Source organism: Protobothrops mucrosquamatus, unplaced genomic scaffold, assembly GCF_001527695.2.
Source record: "Protobothrops mucrosquamatus isolate PMUCROS unplaced genomic scaffold, P.Mucros_1.0 scaffold7, whole genome shotgun sequence".
Lineage (NCBI taxonomy): Eukaryota > Metazoa > Chordata > Lepidosauria > Squamata > Viperidae > Protobothrops > Protobothrops mucrosquamatus.
The window spans coordinates 33,859-46,419 of NW_015386394.1; the positions used below are offsets into that span (position 1 = coordinate 33,859).

Consider the following 12,561-nt stretch of genomic DNA (forward strand, 5'->3'; position numbering starts at 1 on the left):
CTCCTGGAAGTCACTTTTTAAAAATAATGCTTGATTGTCAAAAAGGCAGTGTTGTTCTTCCCTGAAATAAATGCAATGGTTCTGGTATAAATCTTTTAATGTCCTGATGTATGTCCTTTACTGATATTCAGCTTTGCCTACAATTTCTGAAAGGCAAAAGTTTGTCCTTCCCTCCCCCCTTGTTTTCCATAATTAGCTATTTTTAATAGAATTTAACTCAAAGTTAACTTAATATGAAGAATTACTGCTCTTTTGCACAAGAAATAGCCAGCAGCTGAAGAGACTTTTTTGCATCTCCCACTGAATGTTTTCCTTGTTTTCATTTATGAAAATCTTTTTGTTATAAATGGTTATTCTTTTGCTTGTTATAAATTGTTATGGCATTTTTATCTATCTATTGAGTCCTTTGCAAGGACTAGGATAGGCAGATGTTGTTGTTGATGGTATTAAAGATATCATCACAGGATGTATGCTATCCCAATAAAGCTGTTGATGGTGTTCAAGTGGTGCTCCAGATGCTTTGGGATTGCCCCAAAGATGCCTATTAATATTGCTACAACCTTTGCTTTCTTTTTGCCACAGTTGTTCTATTTCTATTTGCAGGTATGTCATATGTCAGTATATGCTTTCATTTAAAAGAAAAAAGACATTCTTTTGAGAACAATAATGTTCAAATTTGGAGCAGAGAAGATAGGAGATTTGAAAGAGGTGTGAAAGAATCCATTTATATCAAACTGGAAAATCCTTCCCTCAACAGAGGTGGAAACCTTAGACACAATCTATCCCTCATTTTTTATGCTGCTGTCTCATCAGTCCCCAGGAAGATTAAGACCACTTCACAGCTTCACCATTTAATAATACCAAAGAATTTTAAGAGTTGGAGCATTCCAACAACTCTCTGCCTATTCAGATTCCTCCTAACCAACTTGCTCAGACTGAAGAAGCTGCATGGATAAACAGCAGAATGTTTCAAACCAACAAAAAAATAAATCCACTTGCCACGATTCAATTTCTAGGTATTATTATGGTTCATTTCAAAGTCAGCCAAATATTCAGACTGGATTCGGCATTTTATTCACCTATTGATGCCTTCCAAAGACTTGTGATAGAAAGAAGTTTATGTTTGATGGTGTTAGAGGTATCATCACAGGATGTAAACTGTTCCAAGGAAAGCTGCCTTTTACAATTGACTGATGGCGATTTTGTCACAAATGCTCTAATGGGTCTGGGCCTGAATAGGTTTTCTATCCTTCTACAATACAATTCTATGATTTATCACTAATGTTTGACTTGATAATGTATTTAAGGTGGAGTTATACAGATGGGAACGTGGGAAAAAGCTTCAACATATAAACCAGTGTCAATGAAATAAACAACAATTCTGTAATATATTGTTCAGAATTCTAAATACATCCTAAAAATTACAATAAATCATTTGTAAATTTAACAATTAGTATCAAATATTTATCTTTCACTATTTTCTTCACTCATCTGTCACTTTGGCCATTTATATTGTTTGTTTAGTTTAGTTCTAATTGAATTTTATTTCATCATTAACTCATGAATATGGACAGAAAAGAACATTTTCTGGCAAAAGTGGGAATGACATTGCTCTTCAATGCTACCTTGACCAGATTTACTGCTAATGATCTTCCATTCATGAAACACAGAATACATCACTTTGAGGACCTTTTCATTTGCAGCAGAAATCCTCAGAATGAGTATCTCTGTTGCCAAAGGGCCACATGAATATCCAATCAATTCCTCAGTCTAAGGAACTTATAGAAAAAAGTACTGGGACAAGTGGACTTTCCAAATGATGTGAGGAAATGGGACCCTGTCCTTATTCTGCCATCTTGTCCACTTGAACATCTAAGGTAGAGAATTCTTAAATGTAGATTTTACTTATTTATAGGGATGTACCTTGGAACTGCCCTAGAGAAAGCTTACTAATATTGAAAATATCTTATACCTTCAATTTTCATTGTTGTTGCTCTGTACTATTTTAACAAATGCCCTTTTCACTTCTTGATTACGGAGGCTATAGATTATGGGATTTAGCATTGGTGTTGCAATGAAGTAAACAATAGATGGAACAATTTCTTGATTACCAGCATCTTTGGAGGTTGGCTTCAGGTATCTAAAAAAAATGGTTCCATAATACAGCAAAACAACAATCATGTGAGATGTGCAAGTGGAGAAAGCTTTGCTTTTCCCTTCCATGGACTGTATTCTTAAAACAGAAGAGATGATAAGAATATAGGAGGCCAGTATAATGAGTAGAGCCCCCATCCCTAAGAATGAACCAAGAGTAAAAATCACCATTTGGTTTGCAAAGGTGTTGCTACAGGAAAGTTTGAATAGTTGTGGAGCCTCACAGCTGAAGTGATGAATGACATTGGGCCCACAGAATTGTAAAGTGGTCAGTAGAAGAGTGTTCAATAGAGCATAGGCAAAGCCAGTGAACAATGCACTACATATTAGGAAAGCACACACCTGTTTTCTCATCATCACTGTATAATGCAAAGGGTGGCACACAGCTATAAACCGATCATAGGCCATCACAGAAAGGAGAAGACCCTCTCCCACTGAAAGGCACATAATAAAGAAGACTTGGGTAAAGCAATGTTGAACTGAGATAGCCTTTGTCTCAGAAAGGAAGTCTTGTAGCATTTTAGGAACGGTGACTGAGGAAAAAGCAATATCAAGAAGTGCTAAATATGAAAGAAAAACATACATGGGACTGTGAAGGTGAGGATCAATTCTTATAGCCAAAATAATCATTACATTGCCAATAAGGGTGCTCAAATAAATGAAGAAAAAAATGACAAAGAGTAACTTCTGAAGCCAGGGATTGCCAATGAATCCTAAAAGGATGAATTCGGTAACTTGAGTTTGATTATCCATATATGGAAAAGTGTATCTTCCTGTAGAAAATAAAGTACAATGAAAAATAATTTCATTTTATAAAATTTCTTCTAAATCTCTTTCCCATTCCCAACCCAGATGAGAGCTGGAGACCTCATGTATCTACTAAGTTATATGTCAACATCCAAATAATGTTCAACATACAAAAATGATACATTGAAGTGTCAATTATAATTCCAATATATAGGAGTTAAAATGAAACTATTGTTTCATTTGGTTGGCAGAAACTATGTTGGATGGATGGATGGATGGATGGATGGAGTATAAATTGATGATTCTAAATGAAAAATGACATTTAGGTTCATAGTGAATAGCTTAGTTATAATGAAGATTCTAATTCCATGCTAGTAGATATTAGCAGGCAAATAAAAATAAAAATGCCAGTTTTGTAATGTTGTGTGATATTGTAATGCCATTCTGCAGTATGATAAAACATTCACTAATGTATGATTTATCTGATGCTATCTATATCTTTTCAAAGTTCAGAAAATTTTAAAAAATGCATTTTTTACAACATGGAATTTGTTTGTCTATAATGCAATTTGGTGTAGTGGTTAAGTCATCAGACTAGAAACCAGGAGACTGTGAGTTCTAGTTCTGCTTTAGGCACAAAGCCAGGTTAATGACCTTGAGCCAGTCATTATCTCTCAATCCTAGGAATCAGACGAGGGCAAACTATTTCTGAAATCTTACCAAGAAAATTGCAGGCACTAGTCAAAACTGATTTTAAGGTATACAAATACTGCACACACAGAGAGGCATGGAGGAGAGTTGTAACAGCAAACACATAAAAGTTATCAATTTCTCTCCAACTGAAACATTCAAGTCATAGTATCTGAAATAAAATGCCACACGTCCCATCAGTCAATACAAGTAAACAAGCAATCTTGTCATTCATCAAACAATTTCCCCCTGAATAGACATTTACCTTTGGAAGATGCTTTATGAGACTTGCTCTTTTGTGGTAACCTCATGTCCTCATTGTCAAAGAGCCCCAACATCACTATATTTTCTTCTAAAACAAATTAGCAATGACCAATAAAAAGGCCTGTTTTGTTTCCTTCAGATTTAATCAACTGCTAGTAAAGAAATAATCTTACTGAGTTACTAATCAATGGAGAAGTTATCCCTTACATCTGTACTAGAAAACATATAAAGTTTAGATGTATTTTATGTGTTTTGCTAGATAGAGTTCACAGAGAAGAGAGTCCCATATTCTTTCTTGAAAAGCATGCATGCCAGAATTATATGCAATTGCTACCATTTATTAATTTTTTTTATAATTGTACCTAATTCACAAGGGAAGACATGGAAAAAGAAATCAAGTATTCCCAAGACATCATTGTTTAAATATCTATTTCTGATAGAAATAGAGATACACATATTCAATTCATAAGACCTTTTTGCAGTTGGAAAAAGTATGTGATATATTTCACATATTGTTCCATATTGCTTTGTTATGTTTTCTTTTTCAGTCAAGGCCTCTATGGGGGGACTGCAAACATTTATTTTTCCTTGTTGTTGAAATGTCCCAGGCATTGTAGAAATGCCTTAAAAACCTAGCTTTTTCCTCATGTTAGAGTAGGCTACTTTGTGTGCCTTGCTCTAATTCAGTTGAGAAGTTCCTTGTTTTTATCAGGAATCATTTGTTGTTGTTCTTACTGTTTTTAATTGTGATGCGTGTGCATGTTTTCTTAGCTACCCAGAGTTATTTGATTATATGGAGGCAGTGGTGGGATTCAAATACCTGAACAACCAGTTTTCTGCAAGGATGCAGGCCTGGGACTCGAATGGACCTCCGGAAGTGACATCCATGCACTTCCTGTGGCCTCCTCTAACAGCCCACAGGAAGTAAGGTGGGTTCAGCCAGTTCTCCGAATTCAACAAAATTTAGCAACCAGTTTTACCGAACTGGTGCAAACCGGCTGAATCCCACCACTGTATGGAGGGTGTATAAATTTTAGAATAAATCAGTAAACAAACAAACTACTATCGGTGGTAAGTATTTTGCTTTTATTTGCTTGCTTTGATGTTTTCATACAGCAATACAAAAAGAGTTTTTGGAAGCGTCTAAATCATTTGCTTTACATGTTCCCTTGAAGATTAGGCTACAAAAGAGTATACCAACAAACAGATACAGAAATAAAAAACTCAACTATTTCTTCCCCATTCCATGGCAAATAAGAAGATAAAATAATTTGATAATAAACCAAGAGGCATTTTAATATATATTTATTAAAATTAAAATTTTCACAATATTTTCAGATACTGTTTTAAAACAAGTATTATTTTTTCCTTATTTATTGTAAGATGATATTCCATAGTAATAATAAAGTGATAATAAAGAATAGGTATAGACATAGACATAGACATAGCTTCAGTTTTAGAAAAGTGTATTAAATAGATTCCAAATATCTTAAAAGGTAACAGATTGAGACATAAGGGCATATACAAGACCACATAACCTGCAAAAATAATGCTGAATTTACTGGTTATTATTAATTCAGATTAATAAGCTTACAATTCTTCTTGGAAATTCCAATATTCAGGATCAAAGAACAGAAAAGAAAGGATCACATTTATAGGTCATTGTCAAATAGTTTGTATAAAACTCAGTCAGAATATGTTTGGGTATGTATTAAAGAAATAGCTGCTTACAAATGTCCAGACTTTTATAGTGACTGGCAAAGTAGCAGGATAAAAAAGATGCTGCAATTTTACAATATAAGCAGGCAGGAAGTCACATATTATATTCTGACCAAAAGAACTTCTATTCTATAAGGAAGAAGGTGGGCAGTATCATTTAGTTTTCCATTAAAAATAGGAAAGACAAGGCTGTTGTTTGGTGGGACAATGGAAATTAGCAACTAACACTGAATTGGATAATATATTGAGGGGAAAGGATGGGTTTTTGCAATGTTACACTCTGCATCATCAAGTGAATATTGGAGGAGGGCAATCTAAATATTTATTTTTTACTCAAGATTTTATCATCAATGATGAATAAATGGGGATGAGATCATCCCTCATCTCTTACAAGATTATAAAGCTATGATGTTTTCATACAGCGACACAAAAAGAGTTTTTCTTGGTACCCACCACTAGAGTATCCACATGTCACCAGAACACTTGAGATTCCCCATTGCAATGATGGGATCTATTTTGTAGCACTAAAATCAAAGTGATTATCTAGCCATCAGTGAAACTGTTAACTTTAATGAATGCCGGCTAAGCAAGTGAGTGAAACTAGGCAGCCTCTGAAGGAGATCAAATGACAGTTCAGGGTCTAATATCAGCAGTATGATGATGATACTCCAGGAGATGCTATTGACATCTTGGCCCAGAGTTTGGATGGAAGAGAGTAGGCCCAAGATACTATTGATATCTTGTTAGGGTCTGGATGGAACAGTGCAGGCTTAAATTGAACCATAATAAGACTAAACTGCTGTCTATATATCAGGGTTCCTCTATTACTCTGTATTGTCTTTTGATAGGGTTGAATTACCCGGAAGGCCTGCAAATTGGATGTTCTCTTGAATTCATCACTCCTACTGGATCAGCATGTGGAGGCCATTATCAGGAAGCCAAGGGGGCAGGAGCAGCAGTTGATAAAAAAATATTTCCACTCTCATCCAATGACTGGACTCAAAAAGGGTAAAGTCCCTACAGCATTCCAAGATGATAAAAATAATGATATTTTGCTATGAATATTAAGATGCCAGTCAGAAATAAAATCAAACAAACCTAAGGAGGTCATAGGACAGGGAAGTTGGCTAAGAAGTAGCTAGAATCCAAATAAGAAAATTCTCCATAATCCACAGCTAAAGAAGTAGCCTGAATTTGACTCCAATATAAGTTTCACAGTTTATACAGTTGAAATATTTATTTAAAATCTTCCAATGTTCCTGGAATTTTAGTCAGTTTAGTTTAGTTTAACAGGTGGAACCCTTGAAGGAAAATCAACAGTTAAATTCTATAAGGTGTTGAAATGTGAAATGAAAATCATATTGGTTCTCACAACTGAATTATGGAAAAGAGAACTGGAATTTCAAATTTTGGAAACTCAGTGAGTCCAGGTATTAAAACATGTGAAATATATTTCCTGTTATTTAATTTAAAAATGAATTAATATATGAGAAAATATCATTTTATGCCCATGAACTCTTCAGGAAATGTTGAACAAAGGTTGTACATTAGATTTATTTTGTCAGCCAAGTAAGAAATGTTAAGGTTCTTTAATTTTTATGATTTTTGTCTTGTCCTGTTATACCTTTGTTCAAATTATTACATATGCTAATATAATTCTAGAAAAAAAATATTACAGTTAATGTTTAAAATGTGCTTCTGCAATTATATTCCAAAACATGGAACAGTATAGCACTCAGGAAAAATTCTGAAATTGGGTGTGGATAAAAGAGAACAATTTTATGTAACTGCAAAGAAAGTTATTCTCACATAACTGTTTTGAATAAAGCCAATTAGGATTACTTTAGTTTTTATCTAGGTTTCTAGGTTTATCTAGGTTTCATAAAAGTTTACCTTTCAGATATACAGTAATTAAGTTTCAGATATAAATGTGTTATATATTTGTGCATGAAAAGAATCAGAGTATTCCAACACGTTTAGTACAGACATTACTAATCAATCTTCCTATTTTTATTAGGAACGTTCATGTCCTTTCATTAAAACTATATTAAATACTGCCATTAAAATTACATGTAAAGAATAATAAGACTCTGAATTATCAGCATCACAATTCAATCTTTCTTTCAAAATCCAAAAAGGTAGGATATTATTTTATGATTAGTATGAACATCAGTTTCACTACACTAATTAATCTGATAACATATTTAAGTATGTCCACTAGATGGCAGCAAATTATAAAAAATGCCAGTAGGAGCATTGTTATACAGTCAAATGCTACAGGCTAGAGATAGATAGAATACAGAATAACACAGTAGGAAGAGATCTTGAAGGTCTTTTAGTCCAACCCCTTGCTCAACCAAGAGACTATTCTGGATGAAAGGATCTTCTTAAAAACCTCCAGTGATGGTACAACCACAACTTCTGGAGCTGTAAATATTTATAAGTATAAGTAGCATAAGAGGGCAATATAAAAAATTTGAAAGTCGTATGCTGAATAACAATAATAATAAAGTTGGAAGGGACCTTGGAGGTCATCGAGTCCAAGTCCCTGCTCAGTCAGGAACCCTACACCATTTCAGACAAATGGCTGTCCAATCTCTTCTTAAAAACTTCCAGTGTTGGAACATTCACTGCTTCATCATTCAGATCAAATCATACCTGATTGCAGTATTATTAATTGTTAGAAAAGAGACCAATTGTAGTTCTCTTGACTTTTCACTGTCTTATTTAGTTTGCTCTTTAGCAGTCAGTTGGGAAACTTGCATTTAATATTGATCATTCTACCAATTGCAATTCATTACAAAAGCTACATAAAACCAGGATAATTGCTATGCATCGAGTCAGATCATAGATTATTTTGTTTGAATATATATTCTGACGTGCAATAACTCTTCAGATGTTCAGATAATCATTTGTTGCAGATCTACTTTACAACAGAATACCATTTCAGACAAGTTTCTGTCTAGTCTGTTCTAAAAAATCTCCAGTGATGGAGAGCCCATGATTTCTGAAGGCAAGCTGTTCCACTGATTAATTGTCCTCACTGTCGGGAAGTTTAATTCCAGGTTGCGTCTCTCTTTGATCAGATTCCAACCATTGTTTCTTGTCCTGCCTTCTGTTGCTTTGGTGAATAATGTGATCCCCTCTTCTTTGTGGCAGCCCTTCAAAGATTGGAATATTGCTATCATGTCACCCTTATTTCTTTTTTTTCTTTAGACTAGCCAAAGCCAATTCCTGCAGCCATTCTTCATATGTTTAGTCTCCAGACCTTTGATCAGGCCTTTGATATATAGAGGATTGAACTTAAATACTTTTTTTTCTGTAAAACTTGCATTTTACTATTGAAAATATACTTTCATCCATTTCAGAGCCAGTGTACTTCAAAATACCAGATCTTAAGAATAAACTATAGAATCAGGTTGTTATTTTAACAAACCAATATCAGATGTTTATGCTCCTGTGTTATCACAACAAGAAAATAAGAAAAAGGCTGCAATAATTTATATTTTTAAATAACAGTTACTTCCCACCCACCCTCTTTTTTAACTTCTAAAGGTTTTCATCTCCCTTCTGGCAAGTCCTTGATTTGACAGACTTCAGTTTCAGAAAAAGGACTTTTACATGGAGACATCTTTTGAAAAGATAACCTTTATTGTCATTTTTTTACTGTGGGCCCAACCACACACATCAAAAATGAAATTTAGTTGCCCGCTCTCAAAGTGAAACACATACATGACAAACACCTAAACATACTATGAACAACATATGTACAGACCCACATTCCTACATATATGTAGCAAATAAATATTAAATACTGTCCATCTTGAATACATAACGGAAGGAGAAAGCTTGATGCTTTAAAGTAATCTTCTACAGGTATAAGTTCTCCAAATTGCATCTTCTCAAATTCTCCAGTCACTAGAACTATTCCTGAGATTTTGTGAATTCATCATCTAGAACAGGGCTTTTCAACCGGTGGTACACGTACCACTAGTGGTACGCGACCACCTGGCTGGTGGTACGCGGCGTCGCCTTCGTCCCCCCTGCCGCCCCCCCACAACGTCGCCTTCCTCCCCCCCTTCACAGCTCACTTGCTTGTTGAAATTGAAAACAAGCTGCTTGGCGACGGCCTGCAGGAACCCTACTGAGGGCACGTGAAGAGCGCAGGTGCAGAGCGAAGCCCTGCCCTCCCCAGGGACTCCTTGTGCAGGATCCGTGTCACCCTTCCCCCCTCTTCTTACTTCACAAGTAAGTGCGAGCCTGAAGGGAACAGATCCATCCACTCGCAGGTAGGTGTTTGAGACCTCTCGCGTCACGGCCCTGAGCGCCAACCTCACAACCGCCCCTCCTTTCCCCCCCTCTCTTTCTGTTACGGCCTCACTCTCTTCCATTTTCTTTTCCTCTTTCCCCCCTCCCACGAGCTTGCAATACCCCTCACAGCCCTCACGTTGCCTCCCGGGGCTCAAGTCTTTCCCCCCTCTCCTCTTCCCAAGGTGCCCAGCTTTACGGAGGGGAAAGCAAAGTGGCCAGATGGCACGCATCCTCCCGGAGGACTCATCCCGCGGCAGCAGGTGGCAATTGAGGCCCACATTTGTTTTGCTGATGCTGATCATAACGGTGACTCGGGGGCTGGCTGTGGGCGGGGGGGCTGCTCCCTTGCTCTAGGCTCCTGAGCTCAGCTCTCTGCACCCCACTCCCGATACCGACCGAACTGGCCACAATGGTGCCGCATACTCAGTAGCCACCCCTCAAGCGCCATCCCCCGCTTGGCACTCATTGGCCACATCGCAGTGCCTGTCGGGCGCAGTGCAGTCTCATCAGGCTGTGGTGGCTCGAGGGCGATCACCAGCGCCTCGTTGGCTCAGGCCAGCCGCCCGTGATAGGATCTGATGGTGACTTGGGGGACAGCTGTGGGCGGGGGAGGCTGCTCCCTTGCTCCGGGCTCACTGAGCTCCGCTCCCAATACTGATTGAACATTCCAATGCCCGCACACTGGGAAACCGATCTGGGCACCACAGCAGAAGCTGCAAGTTGTGGGGGATTCCTGCCGCCGCCACCAACTACAACGGACCGCCAGCCAACTGCTTCAACCAAGCACCGGCAGCCTCCTCGGGATCAGTGACGTTGCCGTGCCACGTTCCATGATGCCAGGGAATCCCTTTCGCTGCTGGAGCCGGCCACCACGGAGCGCCGGCCAGCTGCTCTAACCAGGCACCGGTGGGCAGTCCTGGAGTGCGCCAGAGTCCGCACACCGCCTGTTAGGCTGCCGTCTGCTGTTCCTCCTGCGTGGCGTTTCCAGCGGCCGGCTGCATGCTTCGGCGGCCGGCTGTGTGGGTCCTCATAGGAATGTCGAGCCCACGGGGCTTGGCAGCCACAATGGTGCATACTCAGTAGCCACCCCTCAAGCACCACCACCTGCCTGGCACTCATTGGCCACTACACGCTGCTTTTCGGGCTCAGCGTGGTCTCATCGGGCCACAGCAGCAGCGGCTCGAGGCAATCACCAGCACCTCCGCTCAGGTCAGCCACCTGTCAGAATCTACGTCCTGCAATTGGTTGGCTCCCTCAACATGTCCCTTCCCCACAGAAAAAGCATGGCTCTTCATGCAGGCTTGCCCCCTCGCGGGGCTCCTGATTGGCCCTGCCCCAGGGGACCCCGCCCCCTTAGAAGTGCAGCCAGGAAGTCCCTTTTCTGGGGAGCCGCACGATCCTGGCACTATGGTAGGCCCCGCTGGCCGGGAAGGCGCACTGGAGTCCCAGCTGCCGGTAAGGCGATTGGACCGCTCCTCATCCATCGCCCGCTCTTCCTGGCTCGAGCCTGGCTGGAGCAGCGTTGGTATTCCAAAGGTGGCTGCTTCAAGGTCACACAGGCAGCCCTCAGTCGCTCCCCTCCCCTCCGCACCTCCAAATCGATCCCCAATCGGAGAGAGAGAGAGAGAGAGAGAGAGAGAGAGAGAGAGAGAGAAGGAGGGAGGGAGGGAGAGAAAGAGAGAGAGAGAGAAAGAGAGGAAAAGAGAAAGAGGGGGAGAAAGAAGGAAAAAGAAAGAGGGAGAAAGAAAGAAAGAGAGAGAAAGAGAAAGAGGGAGACAGAGGAAAGAAGAGGGGGAAAGAGAAAGAGGGAGGGAGAGAGAGAAAGAGAGGGAGAGAGAGAGAAAGGGAGAGGGAGAGAGAAATAGACAGAGGGAGAGGGAGAGAAAGAGGGAGAAAGAAAGGGAGAGAGGAAGAGAGGGAAAGAGGAAGAGAAAGAAAGGGAGAGAGAAATAGGGGGAGAGAGAAAGAAAGAGAGGGAGAGAGAAAGAGAGAGAGGGAGAGAGAGAAAGAGAAGGAGAGAGAGAGAAAGAAAGAGAAAGAAAGAAAGAAAGAAAGAGAAAGAAAGAGGGAAAGAGAGATTAAATTAGTAACATGGTTGTTAAATGAATCTGGTTTCCCCACTAACTTTGCTTATCAGAAGGTTGCAAAAGGTGATCACATGACCCTGGAACAATGTGACCATCATAAATATGAATCGGTTGCCAAGCATCGAAATGTAAATCACATGACCCTGGCGATGCTGCAACGGTCATAAGTGTGAAAAATGGTCATAAGTCACTTTTTTCATTGCCATTGTAACTTTGAACAGTCACTAAGCAAACTGTTGTAAGTCAAGGACTACCTGTACTTTATCACTTTTTTTCCATATTTTTTTTTGGTCATCAAGTTTTTGACGCCTCGCTAGGTGACTGGTGGTATTCAAATGTTTCCATATTCTAAAAGGTTGAAAAGCCCTGATCTAGAACAGGGATGTCCAACCTGGGCAACTTTATGACTTGTGGATTTCAATTCCCAGAATTCCCCAGCCAACATGGGGAATGACTGGCTGGAGATTTCTGGTAGTTGAAGTCCACAAGTCTTAAAGTTGCTACAGTTGGACATCTCTGAACTAAAAGAAACACAGAAAAACCCTTGAATGCCCCCAAAGGTCCAAACCTTTGCAATTTTTCCTATCGT

General features: G+C 39.3%; 1 protein-coding gene across 1 annotated transcript; it reads right to left on the reverse strand.

The window, feature by feature from the left end:
• Positions 1–1,974: 1,974 nt before the first annotated feature.
• On the reverse strand, positions 1,975–2,907 carry LOC107282306 (olfactory receptor 1J2-like). Its single transcript, XM_015810078.1, has one exon. The coding sequence runs from the start codon at positions 2,905–2,907 to the stop codon at positions 1,975–1,977; it is 933 nt and encodes a 310-aa protein (XP_015665564.1).
• Positions 2,908–12,561: the final 9,654 nt, after the last annotated feature.

Excerpts from the sequence above, each read along its gene's own strand:
- LOC107282306 (XM_015810078.1), bottom strand. The coding sequence starts at position 2,907 with ATGGATAATCAAACTCAAGTTACCGAATTCATCCTTTTAGGATTCATT.